General features: G+C 57.3%; 1 protein-coding gene across 5 annotated transcripts in view; it reads left to right on the forward strand.

Annotated features, from left to right (window-relative positions):
• The first annotated feature begins 3,301 nt into the window (after positions 1 to 3,301).
• Positions 3,302 to 24,228, forward strand: part of AMPD2 (adenosine monophosphate deaminase 2) — a 45,572-nt gene continuing 24,645 nt past the window's right edge. Inside the window, exons 1-5 of one of the 5 annotated variants that reach the window (XM_075122099.1) lie at positions 3,302 to 3,451; positions 16,739 to 16,931; positions 18,490 to 18,620; positions 23,155 to 23,285; positions 24,137 to 24,205. In XM_075122099.1, the coding sequence (XP_074978200.1) occupies positions 18,591 to 18,620; positions 23,155 to 23,285; positions 24,137 to 24,205 (230 nt within the window). In that variant the 5' untranslated portion in view covers positions 3,302 to 3,451; positions 16,739 to 16,931; positions 18,490 to 18,590. Of the gene's footprint in view, positions 3,452 to 13,037; positions 13,166 to 16,738; positions 16,932 to 17,003; positions 17,254 to 18,489; positions 18,621 to 23,154; positions 23,286 to 24,136; positions 24,206 to 24,228 lie in introns of those variants that run through there. The other 4 variants (XM_075122100.1, XM_048826628.2, XM_075122102.1 and 1 more) reach the window with 4 other exon arrangements.

Raw genomic sequence — 24,228 nt, forward strand, 5'->3', positions numbered from 1 at the left:
CCCGCCCGCCCGGCCGGGCCATGGCGCGCCGCCGAGGGGGCCGAGCTCTCCCCCGGGGCAGGGGGGCTGCCCAGTACCCGCGGGTCTGGGTCACGTTTCCGGCTCCTCGGTCACACCTCGCTGGGAATGATCCGCAGCTCTCCTGCAGCGGCTTGGAAATGGCCCTTCAAATCGCAGGGGCTCCTTGCTCCAGCCAAAGGCCCTGGCCGACTCCGCCCCTGCGCGGGGCTCGGCACAAGGGGCGGTGAAGAAATGTGCAAATAGAAACATTTCCCCCCGGGGCACCAAGGTTCCCAGAGGAGCTGAGCAGAGCCCGGCTGCTGGCAATTCCCCGAGCCAAAGGTGACGCAACCGGCTGTTGTGAAATCTCCAAGCCCCAGGCTGGAGCCAGAATCAGCATCTAGGCAGAGCGCCAGATTCTTCCTTTTATTGTTGTTTCTGTTAGGGCAGCGTGATGCTTTTTGGGGTGACCTGAGGTGTCTGGGGCAAATCACTCCCCTCTGCTTACAGAGGGCGAGGGCCTTGTCTGTGCCCACCAGGGGAAAATCTCCCAGTTCTGCTGGCTACTGGTACCGCAAGCAGTGGGCTCTGGGCGCCCTGAGCCCCCCTCTGTCCGCGGGCTAGCAATTAACATATCCCACTGTTACTTGAGAGCCTGGTTCCTTTGCCTTCTGGACACCCGCAAGGCACACCCATCCACTGCTCCCTGGATGCCCTGCACCTGGTTCCCCAGCCTCCCCTCAGCTCCCTGCTCTCCTTAGCTCACAGCACTGAGATGTGGCTATTCTAGAACCAAACAGGTTTATTTAACAGAGCTTGAGTTAAAGATTCAAATAAAAGGACACACTATGTCAAAGGAAAGGTAACATGCAGTCTACAGCCCACATGTATTAACAACTAAGGAGTCTCTTTCCTGGAATAAGGTATTCCTCAACCAAAGCTGAGTGCTTGTTCGGTTCACAAAGCTGAGATCCACCTTTCATAAGATGCTCCGGCTGGCAGAGTGTCTCCTCCATAATGGATAACTACTGGGGCTCTTCATCTCCAGCACAGTTACAGACTGGCTCTTCCCCCAGAGGTCCCCTGTTCAGAGACATTTCTTGGGGTTCTTTTGTCTCTGTAAATCTTCAAGCTTGCACCTGGTCCAGACAGTAAACACAGGGCTGGCTCCCCTGATGTCCATTGTTCTCAGTGTTGATTGAGTGGGACCTGCCTCGCCTCAGGTGACAAGTTTCATTTTGACAGGCCTGAAACCCAGCACCCTGCAGGTTACATGCTCTAAAACTCTCCCGTACAAATATCCTGCAATACCCCAGAAATCAGCTAGTGCTCGGCACCCAACCCCCTTCGGTGAAATAGCCAGAGGATGGTCAGACCCGGGGTACTATACCTGCCTGGGCATGTCGGTATGACAGGTGGTGCCACGGGTGGCACACACAGCAACAGACAGTCCTTGCCCCAAAGAGCCGACAGTCGAAGTCAGTCCCCAAACTTTTAAGGATCACACCCTCCTGTCCACACCCACCCACCCCCTGGAGCCAGTGGGGCCGCAGCTCCAGGAAGGGAGGAGGGACTCGGTAAGGGGGCTGCAGCTGGGGGTGGGTCTAGGGCTGGAGTGGGGCTGTGGCTGGGGGCTGGCAGTGGGGCCTGTGGCCGGGCGCAGCTCCACTCCTGGCCTTGCCCCCAGCCTCAGCCCCAGAATGGAGCTGCGGCCAGTGGTGAGACTGGGGGCTGGTGCAGGACCGTCAACGGAGCCTCACTGAGGCTAGGGCCAGGGCCAGGGCCGGGAGCAGGGCTGGGAGCTGGGGACGCAGCTGGGAGCGGGACTGGAGCACAGCTGGGGGTGGAGAGGGGATGGGTGTCACTCCCCCCCTACCCTTGTGGGGGCTGGCCTGGGTCCCACTGCGCTCCCCCAGACATTCCTCTGCACCCCCTTAGGGGAGCGTGCCACACACTTGGGGGACCTCTGGTCTAAATAGATATGACAGTCAAAGGGGGGGGAAACCGAGGCAGAAATGGGTGAAGTGTTGCCCATGGTCACCCAGTGGCAGAGTCAGCAAGAGAATTCCTAGTCCAGTGCTCTCTCCACTAGGCCATGCTGCCTTTTCCAGAGTATTTTTACTGATGATGACGCAGGTGGGGAGGACCTGTCCCAGCTGTAGCTCAGTGGTTTGAGCATTGGCCTGCTAGACCCAGGGTTGTGAGTTCAATCCTTGAGGGGGCCATTTAGGGATTGGGGGCAAAAATTAGGGATTGGTCCTGCTTTGAGCAAGGGGATTGGACTAGATGACTTTCTGAGGTCCCTTCCAACCCTGATAGTCTATGATTGATTGTTCCTATTCCACAGTGGATCCCCTTTTCATGACTCTTGTTCTAGCACTGCTCGGAGCAGAATGTATGGGATGGGGCTGACGCCCTCTGAAAATACCCTTTGGGGAAAGCAGAACATAAAGCGGTGTAAATCGTTGCCTGTCCTGCAGGTCAGGATGGGAGTGTGACTCCGTGGTTAGCACAAGGGGTGGAGGTGGCAGGACGACTGGGTTCCGATTCTGGCTCTGATGCCGATGCACTGCTGTGTGTGACCCCTCTGCGTCCCCAGGGAATGGAGTCTATCAGGGTGGGTTGGAAAGCGCAATGGCTGTGGGGCACGCCAGGATCCTCAGAGGAAATATACTGTTCTGTGGGGAGACCCCTGGCAGGGGGGCCTGGATTGCTCCTCTCCTGCTCCAATCCCTGTCTCAGTGTGGATGTGACTATCTGCCTGTAAGTGCCACCTAGGGCAAAGATACACCCCTGAGGCATGTGTTTGTGGAGGTGGGCAGGCACCAGGGTGGGGTGGGGTGCCAGGAGCCCCCATATTCCACAAGTGCCCATTGCAGAGTTCTTTCTCCTCTCCTCTGAAGCTGCTGGCCCTGGCCCCTGGCAAAGCCCAGAGACGGGGCTACAGGGACCCCGGGGCTCAGCGGGCCTGGAAACAGCTGTGATCAGACAGGCCTGGGTGGGGAAGCTGCGGGGGAGCCCCCCAGGGGCGCTGGAGCTTTCTTGCAGTGGGGGGTGCTGCCGATGGAAACCCTGGAAACCATGTATTTGGTGTCTGTTATTTCTACTTCGGCACCCCTAGTTCCAGCAGCACTGACCCCATCTCCATGCAGGCATTGCTCCAGACCATGCACCTCCCCTGGGAGCAGGGGGGCGCCACTTCTCGGCCGCCGGGGCCTGGAGGCGCGCGGGTTTCGCTCCAGCCCCGAGCTCGCCGCATCAATCACCAGCCAGGGGAGGGGCGAGCGGGCCGCGCAAGCTCTGGGGCGCCGCGGCAGGAAGAGCCGCCGCCGGCTCCGCAGCTCCGCCTCGCCGGCCGCGCACGGAAGCGGAATGTCGGCGGGCGCCGCGGCCCCCCGGGGCAAGCCCCCCTTCCAGAAGCGGGGCAGCCTGCAGGCCCCCGCCGCCGCAGGTGAGCGCCGGCCGGGCCCCACGCCCGCGGGCGGCGCCTTTGTTCCGCGCGGGGGGCCGGCGCTCTCCGCTCGCCCAGGGGCCGCGGGGACGGGCGGACGGGGGTCGCTGGTTCCCCTCGTGGCCGTGTGGGCCCGGGCGCCGCCGCCGCGGGGGATCTGGTGGTCGTGGGCGTCTGGCTGGGGGCGCCGCTGCGGGGAGGGGAGCAGCGGTGGCAAAGGCCAGGGATGGATCCGGGCGCGGGGAGGAAAAGGGGACCCCCGCACCCCCCTTTGCGCGCGAGTGTGGGGCCGGGAGCTGTGCAGGCACGTGTGTGGACGTGTGGCGCCGCCTGCGGGGGGAGCGGGCAGGAGGCAGTGACTGTCGTGTTGGGGGCCGGGGTTCCCTGCCTGGCTCTGGGCAGGAGTGCGCTGTCATGGTTAGAGCGGGGTCCGGGGTTCCCTGGCTGGCTCTGGGCAGGAGTGCGCTGTCATGGTTAGAGCGGGGTCCGGGGTTCCCTGGCTGGCTCTGGGCAGGAGTGCGCTGTCATGGTTAGAGCGGGGTCCGGGGTTCCCTGGCTGGCTCTGGGCAGGAGTGCGCTGTCATGGTTAGAGCGGGGTCCGGGGTTCCCTGCCTGGCTCTGGGCAGGAGTGCGCTGTCATGGTTAGAGCGGGGTCCGGGGTTCCCTGGCTGGCTCTGGGCAGGAGTGCGCTGTCATGGTTAGAGCGGGGTCCGGGGTTCCCTGGCTGGCTCTGGGCAGGAGTGCGCTGTCATGGTTAGAGCGGGGTCCGGGGTTCCCTGGCTGGCTCTGGGCAGGAGTGCGCTGTCATGGTTAGAGCGGGGTCCGGGGTTCCCTGGCTGGCTCTGGGCAGGAGTGCGCTGTCATGGTTAGAGCGGGGGCCGGGGTTCCCTGGCTGGCTCTGGGCAGGAGTGCGCTGTCATGGTTAGAGCGGGGGCCGGGGTTCCCTGCCTGGCTCTGGGCAGGAGTGCGCTGTCATGGTTAGAGCGGGGTCCGGGGTTCCCTGCCTGGCTCTGGGCAGGAGTGCGCTGTCATGGTTAGAGCGGGGTCCGGGGTTCCCTGCCTGGCTCTGGGCAGGAGTGCGCTGTCATGGTTAGAGCGGGGTCCGGGGTTCCCTGCCTGGCTCTGGGCAGGAGTGCGCTGTCATGGTTAGAGCGGGGTCCGGGGTTCCCTGCCTGGCTCTGGGCAGGAGTGCGCTGTCATGGTTAGAGCGGGGTCCGGGGTTCCCTGGCTGGCTCTGGGCAGGAGTGCGCTGTCATGGTTAGAGCGGGGTCCGGGGTTCCCTGCCTGGCTCTGGGCAGGAGTGCGCTGTCATGGTTAGAGCGGGGTCCGGGGTTCCCTGCCTGGCTCTGGGCAGGAGTGCGCTGTCATGGTTAGAGCGGGGTCCGGGGTTCCCTGCCTGGCTCTGGGCAGGAGTGCGCTGTCATGGTTAGAGTGGGGGCTGGGGTCCGGGGTTCCCTGGCTGGCTCTGGGCAGGAGTGCGCTGTCATGGTTAGAGCGGGGTCCGGGGTTCCCTGCCTGGCTCTGGGCAGGAGTGCGCTGTCATGGTTAGAGCAGGGGGGTGGGGGCCAGGGTGCCTGGGTTCCTTCTGTTCCTAGCTTTGAGCCATCCCCAATGAGTTAGTGGCTGTTTCCCCATTTGTGAAATGGGTGTGATGCTCCTCGCCTGCCTTCAGCGAGTGCTTTGAGATCCTGGGCTGAAAGCTGCCATGGAAGAGCCAAGTGTTATGTCCCTGTGAGCCCTGTCTGGTCTGTGGGGGTGTGTGTGTGGCATGGATCTGTGGGCACAGAATATATGGACCAAACCAAAATTTGGGGTCATCTCTGAGGCCTGGAACACAGCCACCACTACTTTTGGGGGCCACACAACATTCTCCCTCCATTGTATTCCAGGTCCCCCAGTCTGCAAAGGCAGGTTGCTGCGGAGATCCCAAGCCTTGGGCACACCTGGCTTGCGGGGCCCTGGGCAGCATCCTCTAATGTTGGGGGACCTGGTCCCTGACTTTGATGTCAGCTCTGCAGGCCAGGTAACCCTGGGTCCTGTTCTCTGGCTACAGGATACTAGTGATGCCTGTTATAGTCAGTGGGGGCTGCTTGTATCTTGCGGTGTGAGAATCATGCCACTTCAGCACAGACTTCAAAACTTGACCCCTAGGGGGACTGTGAATGTTGGGTGGGTCCCTGACACTTTTGGGTGTCAGGGACCCACCCAACTTGTCAGGTGTGGGTGCCCCACCGCGAATGCCTTGCACCCAGCTTGTCAGGTGTGGGTGCCCCACAGCGAATGCCTTTGTAGGTTAGATGAAATTCAGCTTAATACTGAATCTGGCCATTGTGCCATCTAGTTCACTGTCCTATGTCAGTCTTGGGCACCGTAGTATCTGAGCGCCTAAGCAGCTGGTATCCTAATGTGTCAGAGGCAGGCGGGGAGGGAAAAGCCCATAATGCACCTAGCTAATCTGCAAGTGAGTGTTGTGTTGTGCCCTCATGGTGCTGTGTTGCATGGACACATTATTCTTATTCATTTATTTATCATCTGTTACCATCGCGCCTAGAAGCCCAGCTGATGCTGATCAGCATGCTATGTCTTTGGGGGAGCGTGTATTCATATGGCTGTGTCAGATGGACACCCTGATGCTAACCTGTGTCTGTGTGTATGGGCGTGCGTGTATGTGCTGATTGCCCTGGCCGCATGGGGATAGAGATGTGTGTAATTCTGCGTGTGGATCAATACCTTGTTTTTCTTGCCTGTAATTATAATTCCTGAAATGGGTAGCAACCTCCTTAGTGACATGCCTGGCAGGCCGCAGCCCGACAGCGCTTGGTGAGGCATGTCACTGCTTTCCCCGCTGTCAGCTCCTTCGCATGGGGAGGTCAGGTTACAGAACCTGCACGGCTCCCACGAGACAGAGCCACCTGGGCCGGGGGAGTGGAGAGGCTGACTAGAGGAGGAGGAGGTCAAGGCAGACAGGATTCCAGCAGAGGAAGAGTCACTGGGTTGCACCATCCCTCTAGGGTGTGAGGAAGGTGGTGAAATCAGCATATCTGTGATGCAGCTGGTTCTGGGACTCAGAGCCGGTATGGACAGGGCACTGCTGTGAGGAAGCTCATGCTGGTGAGAGCCTACTGCCAAGGACACACTTTGCCTCATGCAGACAGCTGAGGTGGGTTCTGCGAGTCCCCTGGGCTGTGGGAGGCATCCTGCAGACAGGGAGCTGACTCTGACTTGTGGGGCTATAGATGTTCAGGTTTGGTCTGGAGTCCGGACTCTAGGACCCTGTGAAGTGTCTACACTACAGTTAAACAGCCCCTTAGCCTGAGCCCTGCGGGTCAAGAGTCAGCTGGCACAGGCCAGCTGCGGGTGTCTAATTGCAGTGTAGACACACCCTTAGAGGAGATTCCAGCTTGGCTGCGCCTCGGTGTGAAGCTGAGACCTGCAGCCCAGGGATGCTGGGCTTGGGCAGAAGTCACATGAGCTCCAGGGTAACTGAGGAGATGGGGTAAGGGTTGATGGCTGACCCAGGTCTTTGGGGCGCCTATTTGATATTTGCTGGCAGGTTCCTGGAGAGTCAGTGCCTAGGTGCTGTCTGTTCCCATGCATTGCGTGGATCCGTGGCCCCCGCTCCCCGAGGACGCAGCAGCAGAGCTATGTCACCTGCTGCCTAGACTCTGCCCCTACGCCCACCCCAGCCTGGGGAAGTGTGGGTTTGTGCCAGGCCCAGGGAGTCTGCTGGTTTCTGCTGAGCAGATGGTGGGCTCGAGCCCCACATTTGTGGTTGTTCTTAATTACAGGTTTCTCGGTGCCAATTCACCCTTCAGGACCCTAAATCTGAGCCTCTCCTTGTCCTGCTTCCTCCCTGTGCTCCCCTGAGATCCCTTCCCTGCCACCCTCCTGCCATAGTGCAGTCTCTGGCAAGCATTGCTCCTTGCCAGATTCCATCCACCTCCCCTCCCTTCACTGCCACTTCCCAGCATGAGATATGAGGGGGTGATAGGCAGCAGGGAGTGCATGAGGGGGGCCAGGAGCTGCACTGCTGCCTACTGGTCAGAGATGCCAGCTTTCACTCTAGGACAATGACTGCCCTTCGAGGTGTACAATGCCTTAGGCCTTAGTGGGGGATTGGTCCTGCTTTGAGCAGGGGGTTGGACTAGGTGACCTCCTGAGGTCCCTTCCAACCCTGAGATTCTAGGATTCTAAGGCATTTTATGAAGGGTTAAGGCCATTGGTTACTGACACAGCCTGGATTAGTAGAGAATTCTTTGCCGCATTCTCAGTGAGCAAACCCCGCTGGATGGTAATTATTCCAGGAACTGTTAATCAGATGCTGCCAGCGCTCTAGAAAGCGTGGGCTCCCAAGAGCAGGAGCACGCTAATATCACAGCTACCTGCTCGCCAGCTTGGGTTAAAGGTGCCGATGGGAAGCCTTCATGAGAAGATGTCCTGGGGTTTCTGGGACTTGGATCCTGTAGTCATAAGAACACTTAGCACTTATTAATTTCTCAGCCGCAGCTCTCAAAGCACTATGCGAATCGTAGGCAAGTAGCACTGTCCCCTTGTTTACCTGGTAGGGAAACTGAGGCACAGGGAAGCGATTCATCCCAGGACACACAGGTAGTTTGGAGCAGTGCCAGGAGTTGAACCCCAGGACCTGATTCTCTGTCGCTCTACAGCTCATGCAGACACTGGGTGTAGAACATTACTGTTCTGATTCACACTTATGTTGAACTGATGTAAATGATGGCACAAGGGAAGTGGGAATAATTGGGTGGATGGTCTTGTGACTACTAGTGGATAGGGAGTGGTCTAGTCGAATCCTGTGATACCCGAATGCTGCAGAGATGCTTTAAAGTGTCCCATAAACCCCTCACAGGCACTTCAAGCTATCCCAGATCAGCCTGTGGGGGAATCCCACACCCTACACACACGGTGCATGGGGACCCTACTGAAAGGCCTGTGGTGAACTTGCTCTGGTACAGTAAGCCTGCTGACTTGATTGGCCTATTGCTACGCTTCTGTGTTAGAAAGTTTTTCTCCCTGGCAGGAGGGCATGTTAGTAGCTACTTAGGCAGTGCAACCCCACAGTTAGTAACAAGGAACTGGAATCCAGGACTCCTGGCTCTGTCACTGGCTTGCGGTGTGACTGGGCGAGTCACTCATCTTTGCCTCAGTTTCTCAGTGACTTGCCTACCTCCCAGTGATGACATCATCGAGGAAGAAAACAATTGGAAAATGAAAAAAAAGAGTCTGTCTGCCAATGCTACTTGCAAGGCTGCCAAAGGGAGACAGAACATTAAGACCTGGGGTCAGGTCCTGGTTTGTTTGTAAAGTGGGCAGTGAAAGTTTAATAATCACACTTGAGTTCCGCTTGCAGCCATTTACTTGGCCAGTGATTTTCCACTGACTCAAGGGCTGGAAAAGACCCCTCAGGCTTCCCTGCTCCAGGATAGTCTCCTATGGCCTAGCCACCCATGGGATGGAATGGGAAGGGGAGGGGTAATTAGCTGTGTAGGATTTGGACTGTTACAAATCAAAGGTGTCGGGGGCAATGGCTGACAGGGGACTAGATTTTAGCTCTTTTAGGATTGGGGGGATTGTTGGATATTCTCCCCTGCAGCTGTGACAGCTACAATGGTTCACAGCTGCCCACCCCCACCCCGCAGTCCTTATCTGAAGCAAGGCAGGATTCAGTGTCTGGGATCAGTTTTCAAACATTGGCACCTAAATGGAAATCTCCATCCCACCCTTCAATGTTCCCACCTTGCGCAGTCAAAAATTATGGGAATTCCAGCCTAGCCTCTCTTCCTACTGGGTCCCACCTTCTGATGGAGAGATCTCTGGGGTCCCTTCCACCACATGACACCCCACTCCCCCTTACTCCAGCCTGTAGCTTCAGGATCTAGCAGCCTGGCTGAAACTTGATCTGTGCATGGCTATGAGACCTCTCGAAAGCTAAGGGCTCTGCAAGGACCCGGAGACTTTCCTTCTGGAACAGGGGAGGCCAGACGCTCCATGTGATTATATGCAAACCCTCTTCCCCTTGATGGCTGATACCAGCTGGAGTGGCCCGAGCACAGGATTGGGAGTTGGGAATGCCCCTGGCTCTGCCACTGACTCACTGGGATGTTGAGCAAGTCACATCCCTCCTCTGGGCCTCAGTGTCCTCATCTGTGCCATGGGGATGGCTACACTGGCTCTTTTTTGGAAAGGGCTATGAGACCACTGGCTGAAAGACCCTGTAGAAAGGCAAAATATACATGGAGCCTTCCTGGTTGTTGCTAGCACAGTGTAAACTGTAGCATGGGTAGGAGGCAGGAAGGGGACCATTCTGTCTGCACAGCCCTCCCTGAGCTGGAGCGCTGCAGAGCGTCATTTGAGGAACCTGACCTTGTGCAAGGGGCTGCAGCAGGAGGTTGCAGCTGGGTTGCATAACGGGGCTCCTTCCCCACTCTCTTTGCAGGAGTGGATTTGCGTGTGTGCTGCAAGCAACCGCTCCTGAGCTGGGGACCCCTGCCAGCTGGGCCCGGAGGCCAGCGAAAGAATCTGCTGAGAGAGGAAGAGGGGAATAGCCCAGGGGGACTGGGTTGGGGAGGGAGAGTGGGCATCTCCCATCGGGGAAACCCTCCTGGAAAAGAGGGTTTGGAGGGTGCCCTAAGGTGACTCTCATAAGGAGACAGGCTTGGCTCAGGGACGCTAACAGGGGCAGAATGGGAGCAGAGTTTGAGCCTATAAGGGGGGTCCTGCTTTGAGCAGGGGGTTGGACTAGATGATCTCCTGAGGTCCCTTCCAACCCTGATATTCTATAATTCTATATAGGCTGGAGTGAGAGGGAGGAGCTGGCGACCGAGGGCTCCAGGTGCAGCAGAGAGGCGTAGGATTTGTGGTGCGCCCCTTTGGTGGTGATGTGCTGCGGCCCCTTGGCTAGGCTCCAGGCAGGCTGCTTCTCAGCACCAGCCTGTTCCATCTCCGGGGACAGAAGCTGTTGTCCTTAATCCCTGCGTGGAGATAAACCAGCCATCTGGGAGCGGAGCCGAGGCCGCAGTTGCAGCGATGTGGTCCCAGCCAGGGCTCCAAACGCTGGCACTGGGTCCGGAGGGCCTCAGGAGCTGGGAGCCCAACTGGAATCACTGGAAAGGGGCCCGATTGTCACAAAAGATGAACACCTGCAACTCAGGTGTTCACTCCCTGGAACACCTGGGCCCTTTATGGTATCCCCAGATGGACACCCCAAATGTATCAGGGGAGCTGTGTTAGCAGTGGCTGCCACCTGCTTCCAGCTATCAGGGTCCCCCCAGACCTGTGTTTGTTCTGTGAACAAACAGAGCTGGAGCTGGGGCGTGGCTGCCAGGGTGGGGAGAGGGAACTCCTGTCTGTGACTCATTGCTTGCACCCCAGTGCTGATGGCCAGACTTGTTTGCCAGGATGTGAGGCAATAATCTCACCTCACAGGTGCTGAGCCTGGGGCTGTCCCAGCTGGTGCTTCCTCAGGGCTGCCCATTCTCTCTGACATGTGTACCTCAGTTTCCCCATGTGTTCAGTGACTTGCCTACCTCCCAGTGTGGACTGCAATGAATGAATGTTTATGAAGCCGTGTGAGAGCCTTGCAGTAGGTAAGAGAAGGGCAGTGTATTATTTTAATAGCATCTTTTTGCACAAAATGATGTCATTGCCAGGGGTGCTTGCTGCAGCCGCGCCTGATCGGCTCCCCAGGGGCTGTCCCCCGTGAGCTGTGCTCAGGTAGGAGGCGATGGGATGCTCTGTTGGGAAACAGTGGCACCTGACGTCCCAGCTCTGGGTCCTCCTCACCTGAGGGCAGTATCTTGGCATGGCTGCCCCGCCTCCCTCACCACTGTTGCTGGCTGTTGCTCTCCCAGCCCTGGCTGTCTCCCCTCCCTGTCTTGTTAATAAGCAAGTAGCGGCATGCTTGAAGGACAAATCTAAAGGCAGGGCCTGAGGCCAAGCGCTGCCTGATCTAGGCTGTTCAGAGCCCACTCGGGGTGCAGAGAGCAAAGGATGAATCTGTCCTGATATTTCCTTACCCTAGATATTGGGTAGATCATCCGATCCCAGCCCAGCCACTTCTCACCAATCCCCTGCCCCCTGCTTGGACCAAAAGATGCTAAATTAGAGCCAAATGCTGAGCACCTGAGACTCCCATCAGCTGAAGTCCAGGTGCTTCGCATCCCCTGCCCCCGGAGCTGAGCCTCTGTTCTTCCCTGGCTGTAACATGTGGGGGGGGGTCCAGCCGGGTTTAGGAGCTGTTGCCAGGTGTTGGGAGCAGGCAGTGGTGGAGTGCTGTGTCATCGGGGCGCCCCAAGGCCTCCCTCTCGCCATCCGGAAGGGAAGATGCCGCCCTAGGCTGGAGTCCAGCCCAGCTGCTGGGGAGCAGGGAGCTATGTAATAAAAGGCCTGTCCCTAGCTCCTCTGTAGCTTTACAGCTTTACATCTCGGGGACAGAGCGAAGTGTGGGCTGGGCACGTCCATTCCCTCCGCAGGGAGGGAGGCAGCAGCTGCTCCTTCTAGGTCCGTGTGAGTGTTTCATTGGTAGGTGGCTGCAGCACCAAGAGCCAGCCCTGGTAGCCAGCCTCACCCAGCAGTAGCCCCCACCCCCTTCAGCTACTGGGCCTCAGCCCTACAGGGAGAGCATTAAACCATACAATCAGAGTGAGACTTAATCTCCTCTCCTAACGCTAGCCCTGCCCTTGGCTTGTTCACTGCCTCCCTCAGTAACTCCAAGCCCCTGGGGGCTAGGGGAAGCCAGTGAGGTCAGACTTTGCCTTGTTCTGACTTGGGAGGAAATGGTGAGAGCAGGGTCGGGGCTGGGAGCCAGGACTCCTGGGTTCTGTTCCCAGCTCTGGGCAGGTAGGAGGATCTAATGGTCAGAGCAGGGAGGATGGGAGTCAGGACTCCTGGGTTCGACCCCAGCCCAAGGACGGAAGTGGAGTCTAGTGGTTAGAGTGGGACGGGCTGGGAGCCAGGACTCCTGGGTTCTGTTCCCAGCTCTGGGAGAGGAGTGGGGTCTAGTGCATCAGAGCAAGGGGTGTGGGAGTCAGGACTCCTGGCTCTTTGCTCTGGCTACAGGATAGGGTTTGGGGGTCAGATCGTTCTGTGAGTTGCACGCCCACCACTGGCCGGCAAGTGAGCCTGTGCTGAGGTAGCATGTTCTTGTGCCCCAGGCCTGGCCCGGCCCGGCCCTCCCGCCTGGGTAGCCTTGGCCAAGCTGGGACACAGAGCCGCACAGGCTGAGCCAGATGCTCCAGCGCTGGGTGCTGCCAGGCTGGAGATGGGCTAAGCTGGCACTGTGGGCTCAGGGCAGCAACCTTGGCGCTGGCAGGAGGGATCCTTGGGTATCGATGCTGCTTCATGGGTGAGCCAGGCCACGCATGCTGGCTCTGTGCCCAGTTCGCAACCCAGTGCTTCCGCCGCCTTGGGAGACAATGTCTCAGGGCTTTGTCTGCCTCTTGTACGGGGCTGAAATATTTCTGGTCTCCGCCCCCCGGCGCGTGGCTACGTTTGGTACAGCCCAAGCCGGCTTCAGAGCTGGAATCCTGTGGGATTGCAGCTGCACGGAGGAGGCTGTGAAACGCCGGCTGCAGCCGTGGCCGGAGCCGTGTCCAGCCCATGCCCCTTGTCTGCGCAAGGCTCCCCCCGGGGCCCGCGCTTGCTGCAGCTGCGCCTGATCGGCCCCCCTGGGGGCTGTCCCCCATGAGCCGTGCTCAGGTAGGAGGCGATGGGATGCTCTGCTGGGAAGCAGTGGCTCAGAGAGGCCCTGATGTCGCAGCTCTGGATTGTGTCTGAGCAGAGGAGCCTGCAGGTTTTGGGGGGTACCAGGTGTGAGGAGGGATGGGAGATGAAGCCCTGCTGGGGCACTGTGCTGTGGATGCTGGGGAGGAAGCCCTTCTAGCAGAGCCAGCCATGTAGGCAAAGGAGTGCGGGTGGGGGGCCGGGGTCTAGGAGTGGGGTATTTGCAGGGGCGGTAAGTCCCATGGGGGGGAGAGGCTCTGTTCAGTGTCATTGCATGGGTGGTACCAGGCTTCTGGAGCTGGACAATTATTTTTGGAGGGTGGTGGGGGCAGCCCATCCTTCCCAAGGGGCGGGGGTCGAGCAGGCAACAGCCGACAGACCCAGCTGCATTGGCTGCTGGAAGCCAGGAGCTTCTTGCGTGGAGTAGGTCTGTGCTGGGGGTGGCCTGCGCCCCGCAGCCGTGAGGGCTGAAGGACCATGGGGGTGCTCAGCAAAGGCAGCTTCTCTCACCACCCCACCCCCCGCCAAGATGGAGGCTGGGAGAGGGGAGCGTGGGTGGGGAGATGCAGCTGCATAGGGCAGGACTGGGTGCGGGGAACAGTGCAGGAGCATTCAGGTGTGTTTGGAGCAGTGGCGGAGGGCTGGGGGGGAAGGAGTTTGGGTTGCTGACACAGCTGAGGCTCTGCTGCAACACTGCAGGGCCTCCCAGGCGAGGCGGCTGCACTAGGATTTGGGATCCCCAAAGACTGATGGTGGAGATTTGAAGGAGTCCAGTGGATCTGGAGACCCTTGCCTGGAGGCTCTCTGAGCTGCAGCCCCTACCTGGCCCAGTGGCACACTCATTAGCTAACGACATGTTTGCTCTCTCTGGGCTTCCCAAGTGCGTGCTCGCAACCTAACGCAGGCACTGTCCACGTGCTATTGCCCTGGGGGGCAGAGCCAGGGGTTGCCAGGAGTCAGGAGAGCCTGGCCCTCATTGGCTTGCATTAGCCAAGCCCTGTCCTTGGGGCTGGCCCCACTGTGGCTGCCCAACACCAACTGGTTCACCGAATGAATTGATGGCGCGTGCTGTGCATGGAGACCATTAGGAGACACGTGAAGCCATTGACAGCTGGAAGAGGAGCTTTTCCTTTCAGCCAGTGCCAGGGTTGGCCATGGGGCCTGAAAGGAGAACTCCAGTGGGGTCCTTTGCAAATACCCCTCACCCACCCTGGCCAGCACTGAGCTAAAGCCCAGGGAGCACTCTGGGTTGGAGGTCTGATTTAACCCTTTCAGCAGCCCCAAAGGGGCATCTCCAGGGCCGCCCCATGCACAAATACACCCCCATTGAGCGATAATCTGGCTATGAAGCAAAGTCCAGATATAAAGGGGTTAATGGGTCTAAGGGCTCAGCCTTTTGGCATGAGAGAGCCTAGTTTCCCAATGAGCCCTGACTTATATCCAGAGTGGTGATCTCAGAAGCTGAGTAACTTCAAAGGGATTAAACCGATCCTCCTCTCGCCACCCAGACCTGCTAAATCAGTGCAGTGGTTTCAAAACCCACTGGATAGTTAAGAGGGGTAGGAAGTGTCCCTGGCTTAGGAGCGAGACACACTGAGCTGGTAGCCCAGGGGGACGCTGGCTACTGCATGCTAATAGCACCTTCCGTCCCCAAGGACCCCACAGCACTTGACATGAGGTATAAACAAGAATTGCCCACCCCCCCCACCCCCATCCCCCCGCCCATGCCGCTGCAATGCAGCCACCTGTTGGGTGGCTCAAAGCAGCCGTTTCCGGTGCAGGGCAATGTCACAGCCGCTGAGGACAGGAAATGAAAAAGAGTTGAAACTGAGAAGGGGGGAAGGACAATGGAGCTCCAGGCAGCCAGGGTTTCAGCTTCATTTCTTATCTGAAAGATGTTGCCCTAGGGACACAGCGCACCCCCCCCCCCCCCAGGTGTGGATTCCTCTGTTTGCAGGGGGAGGGATAGCTCAATGCTTTGAACATTGGCCTGCTAAACCCAGGGTTGTGAGTTCAATCCTTGGGGGGCCATTTAGGGATCTGGGGCAAAAATTGGGGATTGGTCCTGCTTTGAGCAGGGGATTGGACTTGATGACCTCCTGAGGTGCCTTCCAACCCTGAGATTCTGTGGTTCTATGACAGGGGCGGGGCGGGGAGGGAATCTCTTCCCAGTGGCAGCATCTCTCCTTGCACACTTCTGCATATTGTGCCGCCTTTTTTTCTTAACTCCCTCCCATCCATCTTCTCTGTTGAGCAGTTAAATATCCTTTCAGCCGCTCCCCAGCAGCACTGGAGATCAAATTAGTCCGCGCCTCAGCAGCGAGTAGGAGTTTCCCCAGAGAGCTTGGAGGAGAAACCAACTTCTGTAGAATTTAAGCTTTCATTTATAGTGTGTGTATTATTTCTAGCTATGGAACGAACCCCCCTTGAGTGGAACGTGGATGCACGGACAGAGGCCGACAGCTCCAGCTTCTCTGCCCCTGCTCAGAACTTTGCCTACCAGCCTCAGAGTGAAATTAACAAGACTTTAGTCAGTTCCATGGCTGCCCTTCAGAGTCCTATGCAGGGGGAGAATCAGGGCCATTTTGTGCTGCTGTTTGGGGAAGCTCTGAGCAGAGGCAGGTGCTGGAGTGGATCAGCTGAGGGCTGGGTAGAGTAGAACAGTAGCTGTCTCCCATCTCCCTTGCTCCCCCCACCTACACCTCACTGGCCACAGGGAGAATGGCAGAACTGCCTCAGCAGTCAGGAGGGTCTCAGGGGAGGGTGGAAAAGAGGTAATACACTTTTCTCCCTGCCAGAGGCCAGGCAGTGTCTGCCCCTCTAGTGAGAGACTGGAAAGAAAGAGGAGGCTCCATGAGGGGAACCTAGGACAGCCTCTCCGGCCGGGCTCTGGCCAGTCTCAGGCGATGGGGTTCCCATTCCTTTCCTTGGGGAGACTGTGCTGTTTTCCTTACTCTGTTGTGTGATGGTCCTTCTGCCTTTTGCAGGTGGGCATGTGACTCCAAGTGGCGTGAGGAAGCTGCTGCTGCACTAGTATTATCCCTTCCTTCTCCCTGTGCTGCATGGCACCTTCATGTTCAAGGAATTTAGAGTTTGATCCATGAGATCAGCCCATTAGCCGAGGGAGCTCAGCATCCACTGCCTAGCAGCAGTGCACCTGGCTAATTAACACAGGGCGGTAGATTAGGTGTAGGGGGATGGGTGGGAAAACCTTCCTGTCTGGAACTGTTTATAGCTTTCCTCTGCACTGCCCTCTCTGCGTGTGGAGTGGGAGCTAGAGGTGGCTGCACTATCTCAGCCCAGGACACAGGGAGGTGACTCCTGTTCCCATGAAATCCCAAGGCCGGCGAGTTTTAGCCAGTTCACCCATTAAAACAGACCCTCAGGTTTCTCTGTGGTTCGGTGCTTGCTTTTCCCTGGTGTGGGAGCTGACTGCTGGGTTTATATTCGTTCGGACAGGCTGAGACAGGAGAGAGTTCTCTCCCCGGGCCTGTCCTGGGTAGCAGAACAGAGACCAGGTTGTTCTTGTTACGCTCTCATTCTCTCCAGGGACCCTTGCAGTGAGCTCAGTGCCGGCTCAACAGCCCTGGAGCCTGAAGGTCCAAAACAGAAGCCCAGGGCAAGCTTCGTCCTCCACGACATCTAAACTGACCTGGTGGGACCAGCTGTAGGGAAGAGAGGAGACTTCGCTCTCAGCGTGCTGCTCAGTTCCTGGCCTCTCTGGGAGATGTTAGATGATCTGGTGGGTTTGGCAGTGGTCTGGCCCTAGGCCCTATTCCTGCCTCTGCCACGGAGTCCCTGTGTGATCTTGGGCCAGTCATCTCTCTGCTCGAGCCAGCGGCTTCCAAAGGGTCCATCCCTCACAGGAACTCAGGACACCGGGCACCTGCTGGGCTCTGGAATCACTGGCCTGTATTGAGCACTGGAGAATGCAGCCTCTGCCTCGGGCTCACCATCTGTGAGACAGGAGCGACGCTGAACTAACTCAAGGGGGCTGTGAGGTTAAATAGATGCTGGGATCCTGGTGCTGAGTGCTATTGCGGCCTGTCAGTGACCGTTGTCAGGTGGGGGCTGGTTAGTGCTGGTTAATGTGCTGTGGGCGTCTGTTCTCCCCAGGGGTTGGGCTAAGACCCACCACCCATTTCATGCTGGCCACTGACCCAGCCATTAGAAGGTAACATTGTCCCAGTCCTGCCAGGCTGGACTGGATTTGGAGCAGCAGCCCAGCAGCGAGAGCCTCCTTCTCCTATTACCCCTCTGCCATAGGTTTTTATATAGCCTCTATTACCATGGTGGCTGAACTGCCAGTTCTCTGAGCTATCCAGTGCCCTGGAGCCGTCCTGCAGTTTACTGCTGAGGGAAAGGAACAGCTTTAGGAAAAGCACTGGCTCCTCTGACAACGGGGCCGGGGACAGCATGTACTGAGATATTTCTGGGTGCTTTGTTGCTCACTCACACACCTCAGCCTGGATGCTTTAGATGTCTGAATTGCTGCCTCATGCGGGAGGTCAGAGTGAGGTACTAGGAATCAGGCCTCCTGGGTTCTCCTTTGCTGCCATGATCTGGAGCAAGTCACTCCGTGCCTCAGTTTCCCGAGCTGTAAAATGAGGATGACACCTCCCTCTCTCTCTTTCTCACCCGCTGTGTGGCTGTGAAGTGCATTGAGGCCTTAAAAAGCTAAGGAAGTGAAGGGTAGTACCATTGTTATTGCCCCACATTGACCCAGATGCCTCCTCCCCTCCCCCATCCACCCCAGCAAAGAAACAAAGCCAAACCGTGAAACAAAGAAATAAAATCCCATCCTTACTCCAGCCGAGCTGTTACCCCAAAATAGGGAGGCGTGCCAGAGACTCCATGGCATCTGCTAGGGGCTTTGCTGGTGCTGTTGATTTGATGTGGAAGGTGCCCAGATGCCACGGTGATGGGTAGGGAACCCTACTTTACACCGACAGATTGCAGTGACAGCAGGCAAAGGACCTAGGGGAGCCGGGCAGGGTTGTAGCACTATCGTTTATCTATTATTACAGTAGTGCTTAGGAGCTGCGGCTGGGACCCCTCTGTGGCAGGCGCGTTACAGACACAGAGACCCTCCTCGCTGATCTGCACTGTGCTAACTCCGGGGTCGGTGCTTTTCCCCCCCATTGTTAAGTGTATTTTTCCTCCACCCCACCCCACCCTTTTTTTTTTTTTAACTCTGACCAAAGTCTGCCCCTTTGTGTGGCTGGCGTCTGCTGCTCGCTGGGCCGTGAAGCCCACACTCTCCCTTCCCTGGCTGACTGGTCTGAATTGTGTTTCCACAGAGATCCATGGTGGGCTGGGGCCTCGAGCGCTGCAGTCTGCCCACTCCCTGCCAGGGACTCTGCATTGTCTGAAGCACTTCCCTGTCGACCTGCGCACCTCCATGGATGGCAAGTACAAGGAAATCGCTGAGGTAGCTGTCTGTCCTTCCTGTTCCATCTCATGCAACCCCCCATCTATTTACCCATCCCATCCCATGCATCTCTCTCTCTCCCATCCCATGCACACTTATCCATTCATCTACCCTCTGTCACCCACCCCACCCCACCCCACCCCACCCCAGTCTCCAGGCCCAGCCATCCATTCCACCCTATTCTACAGGCCTATCTATCTATCCATCCCTATACACCTCCATCCATCATCTTTTTGTGTTCCTTCTCTTCCCTTCCATCCCACTGCCTCCCATTTGTAGTCCCCTTAAAGAAAAGCCAGGGAGGGCTCCCCAAATCAGTGGAATGAGCAGGAGCCCACTTTCCATCAGCCTCTGTCTCCCAGGGTCTCAGTGCATTGAGTTGCCAGGGCTCAGCCTGATGGATCAGGTTTTCAGAAGTGTGGGTGACTCCTCAGCAGCCACGAGCTATTGGGACATTTCTGCCCGTCTGGATTAAGTTTAGAAGTGTGAGCAACAGGAGTGATGTAGTGGTGGGAGTCTGCTATAGACCACCGGACCAGGGGGATGAGGTGGATGAGGCTTTTTTCCGGCAGCTCGCGGAAACTATTAGATCACATGCCCTGGTTCTCATGGGTGACTTTAATTTTCCTGATATCTGCTGGGAGAGCAATACAGCGGTGCATAGACAATCCAGGACGTTTTTGGAAAGCGTAGGGGACAATTTCCTGGCGCAAGTGCTAGAGGAGCCAACTAGGGGGGGAGCTTTTCTTGACCTGCTGCTCACAAACCGGGTAGAATTAGTGGGGGAAGCAAAACTGGACGGGAATCTGGGAGGCAGTGACCATGAGTTGGTTGAGTTCAGGATCCTGACGCAGGGAAGAAAGGTAAGCAGCAGGATATGGACCCTGGACTTCAGGAAAGCAGACTTCGACTCCCTCAGGGAACGGATGGGTAGGATCCCCTGGGGGACTAACATGAAGGGGAAAGGAGTCCAGAAGAGCTGGCTGTATTTCAAGGAATCCCTGTTGAGGTTACAGGGACAAACCATCCCGATGTGTAGAAAGAATAGTAAATATGGCAGGCGACCAGCTTGGCTTAACGGTGAAATCCTAGCGGATCTTAAGCATAAAAAAGAAGCTTACAAGAAGTGGAAGGTTGGACATATGACCAGGGAAGAGTATAAAAATATTGCTCGGGCATGTAGGAATGAAATTAGGAGGGCCAAATCGCACCTGGAGCTGCAGCTAGCGAGAGATGTTGAGGGTAACAAGAAGGGTTTCTTCAGGTGTGTTGGCAACAAGAAGAAAGCCAAGGAAAGTGTGGGCCCCTTACTGAATGAGGGAGGCAACCTAGTGACGGAGGATGTGGAAAAAGCTAATGTACTCAATGCTTTTTTTGCCTCTGTCTTCACGAACAAGGTCAGCTCCCAGACTGCTGTGCTGGGCATCACAACATGGGGAATAGATGGCCAGCCCTCTGTGGAGAAAGAGGTGGTTAGGGACTATTTAGAAAAACTGGACGTGCACAAGTCCATGGGGCCAGACGAGTTGCATCTGAGAGTGCTAAAGGAATTGGCGGCTGTGATTGCAGAGCCATTGGCCATTATCTTTGAAAACTCGTGGCGAATGGGGGAAATCCCGGATGACTGGAAAAAGGCTAATGTAGTGCCAATCTTTAAAAAAGGGAAGAAGGAGGATCCTGGGAACTACAGGCCAGTCAGCCTCACTTCAGTCCCCGGAAAAATCATGGAGCAGGTCCTCAAAGAATCAATCCTGAAGCACTTACATGAGAGGAAAGTGATCAGGAACAGTCAGCATGGATTCACCAAGGGAAGGTCATGCCTGACTAATCTAATCGCCTTCTATGATGAGATTACTGGTTCTGTGGATGAAGGGAAAGCAGTGGATGTATTGTATCTTGACTTTAGCAAAGCTTTTGACACGGTCTCCCACAGTATTCTTGTCAGCAAGTTAAGGAAGTATGGGCTGGATGAATGCACCATAAGGTGGGTAGAAAGTTGGCTAGATTGTCGGGCTCAACGGGTAGTTATCAATGGCTCCATGTCTAGTTGGCAGCTGGTGTCAAGTGGAGTGCCCCAAGGGTCGGTCCTGGGGCCGGTTTTGTTCAATATCTTCATAAATGATCTGGAGGGTGGTGTGGATTGCACTCTCAGGAAATTTGCGGATGATACTAAACTGGGAGGAGTGGTAGATACTCTGGAGGGCAGGGATAGGATACAGAGGGACCTAGACAAATTGGAGGATTGGGCCAAAAGAAATCTGATGAGGTTCAATAAGGATAAGTACAGGGTCCTGCACTTAGGACGGAAGAACCCAATGCACAGCTACAGACTAGGGACCGAATGGCTAGGCAGCAGTTCTGCGGAAAAGGACCTAGGGGTGACAGTGGACGAGAAGCTGGATATGAGCCAGCAGTGTGCCCTTGTTGCCAAGAAGGCCAATGGCATTTTGGGATGTATAAGTAGGGGCATAGCGAGCAGATCGAGGGACGTGATTGTTCCCCTCTATTCGACATTGGTGAGGCCTCATCTGGAGTACTGTGTCCAGTTTTGGGCCCCACACTACAAGAAGGATGTGGATAAATTGGAGAGAGACCAGCGAAGGGCAACAAAAATGATTAGGGGTCTAGAACACATGACTTATGAGGAGAGGCTGAGGGAACTGGGATTGTTTAGTCTGCAGAAGAGAAGAATGAGGGGGGATTTGATAGCTGCTTTCAACTACCTGAGAGGTGGTTCCAGAGAGGATGGTTCTAGACTATTCTCAGTGGTGGAAGAGGACAGGACAAGGAGTAATGGTCTCAAGTTGCAGTGGGGGAGGTTTAGGTTGGATATTAGGAAAAACTTTTTCACTAAGAGGGTGGTGAAACACTGGAATGCGTTGCCTAGGGAGGTGGTGGAATCTCCTTCCTTAGAAGTTTTTAAGGTCAGGCTTGACATCCTGGCTGGGATGATTTAATTGGGGATTGGTCCTGCTTTTGAGCAGGGGTTGGACTAGATGACCTCCTGAGGTCCCTTCCAACCCTGATATTCTATGATTCCTGTCAGGACTGTTTGGTACGAGCCCCTCGGGCACGTCAGGGAGCCCTCTTGCCCCATGCTGGCTCGGCCAAAACATTCGCCTTGACCCCAGTGGCTTCTGGGAAGCGGTGGCGGAGCGTGGGATGGCGCTCCTCCCGAGTGGAGCCAGTGCAGGCAGGCGTCAGCTGGCTGGTTAGGAGGAGAGTCAGACCTGGGGCTCTTTGGGGGACATTTGCAAACTGCGGGGCTGCTGGCCTCTGTGGCTGTTGCTGGGACTGAGGGGCTCTGGTGCTAGCACCTGCAGGGAAGAGAGCAGTAAGGGAGCAAGGGAAGGCAGCAGCTCCGGCCCTGCAGGCTCCTGCAGGATTGCTCCAGCTTGGACGCTGCGCTGGTCTTTGATGAGTCCTTGGAGACCTTGCGCGTCAACGGAAATGATCGGCCTTTGTGCCTGGGCTCAGGGAAGAGCCTCTCGAGTGTCCAGCCAATATCTCCCCATCTCCTTTCTGGATGAGGCCCAGTATGTCTTGGGGAGCCCAGCACCTCCCCGCCCCAAAGCATTTCTGAGGCACCAGGGACATCCCTGCAGAGCAGGCCCCACTCAGCCTGGAGCTGCTTTTCTCTCCGCTCAGGGCACCTCTCTCAGTGGGGAGAAGCGTCCCTAAGCGAGCGCTCTCGTGGCATCCATCGCTGACCATGTTCCCTCGCACGGCCAGGTCCCGATGCTGGGCCGAGAATCTGCTGAGGCACGTCCATGGGGATCGGTAACACGCTGACCCCCGGGGGCAGATTTATCATCATCCAGATGAGAGGGATCAACGATCCTGTCAGGAGCCTGGATCCTGAAGGCAACTGGGCTGGGCAGGCAGCACGTGGGGGAAGAGGAGGGGAATGCTGAGAGGCCCTGCCCCAGCCCTGTCCCCTCCGTATTGAGCCTCCCAGGCAAACCACACCAACTCCACTCTGCTTTGAACAAGCGTCCTGAGCAGGTTGAGTGCCAGCCTGTGACCCCCGCTGGATTGGCAGCCCTGGGCTCTGAAGATGCAGCAGCAGTTGGTGGCTTCCTCCGTGCTTCCCCACTCCAGAGAGGCCACTTCTTGGGGTCGAGGGCCCCGCGTGGGCCATGCTACCTGTGCCCTTCCGCCAACAGATGGACATTCACTCGCCGGCACCTGCACGGAGGCTACCAGTCAGTGCTGGCCTTCCCTGGCTTTGAGCTACTCTGCTGTGGCTGGTTCCCATTGCCCTGAGCCAGGCAATCTCTGCTTGCTCATCTGTTTCCTTTTCCACCCCTTTTGCGGACTCACCTCTCGCGCCTCGGGGCATGACTTCCCTGCTGCTGGGAAATCTGGTGTCCCCTGGGAAGCCTCCGGCAGCTTCCCTGCGCCAGCTGAGGATGGGAGGAATTCGTCACACTGCTGCACACCAGCGATCGGCCACGGTGCACCAGGCGGGGATGACTGGAAGGCTGCACTGGCAGCTCCCTTCATGGCTTGTCCTGTGCTGCTTTGCCCCCAGGAGCTGTTCTCCCGCTCGCTGGTGGAGAGCGACATGCGCAGCGCCCCCTACGAGTTCCCCGAGGACAGCCCCATTGAGCAGTTGGAGGAGAGGCGCCAGCGGCTGGAGCGGCAGATCAGCCAGGACGTGAAGTAAGGCGATTCCCCCTCTCTGTCCCCATCTCCCCACGTCTCTCTAGGTCCTGACCCCATTGGGCCCCGCTTGGGGCAGAGCAGAGGGAGTATCATGGAGTTAACGGGCTAACCGGCTCCACCAGGGAGCTGGGACTAGACAAGGTGGGAGGGTCCCTTCCAGGGCCAGCTCTGAGCTGTGCTGGTCAGAGGCCTGAGAAACTCACTGCACCCCAGCCAGGAGCACTCACACACGCCCAGGTCCCTCAGGATTGTTCTTAGACCCACCTGCTTGGTCTTCAGGCCAGGTCTGCTGTCATGGAGGCCAGCAGGGCAGCTGATGGGCAACCCAGGAGCAGGGTGAGCCTCTGGCTGGAGCGGGTGCTTGTGCAGGGCTGGCAGTGCCAGGCTGCCCTATCCTGCCTGGAGTTTGTGCAGCCGGAAGCATCCTGGGCTTCCTTGGGGTCCCCGCTAGGGGAATAGCTGAACACGCTGCCCCCACCCCGTCCGTCAGGCAGAGCAGGCTCTGTCTCTCCACCTCGCTCAGGCCTCAGGATTGCCAGCGCCCCGAAGAGCAGAGCTGGGTTGAGTTTGGGGGAGGAGGGGCTGGGCTCTAGGGTTGCTATGGGTCTCCTGGGTCCCCCAGCCCTGGTCCTTCTCTGGTCTCCCAGGCACCCCGGGCTCTTTTGGGTCTCTTCACTCTGGGGTCCCCTTCCCCATCCCGGTGAGTTTCACTTGGTTGCGTCGGTGGTGCCTGGTGTTGGTTTCTGCATTAACACCCGTGTTTTCTTTCTTCCTCTCTCCTCCCTGTCTGTCTCTGTCCGTCCATCCGTCCGCCCCTGGCTCTGCCTCTGCTTCCCGTTTGTCCTCAGACTAGAACCCGACATTTTACTCAGAGCCAAACAGGACTTCCTGAAAATTGACAGTGCCGCTGACTTACAGTGAGTGTCTGGCTTTTCCCCTC

Source organism: Caretta caretta, chromosome 21 (assembly GCF_965140235.1).
Source record: "Caretta caretta isolate rCarCar2 chromosome 21, rCarCar1.hap1, whole genome shotgun sequence".
Classification (NCBI taxonomy): Eukaryota; Metazoa; Chordata; order Testudines; family Cheloniidae; genus Caretta; species Caretta caretta.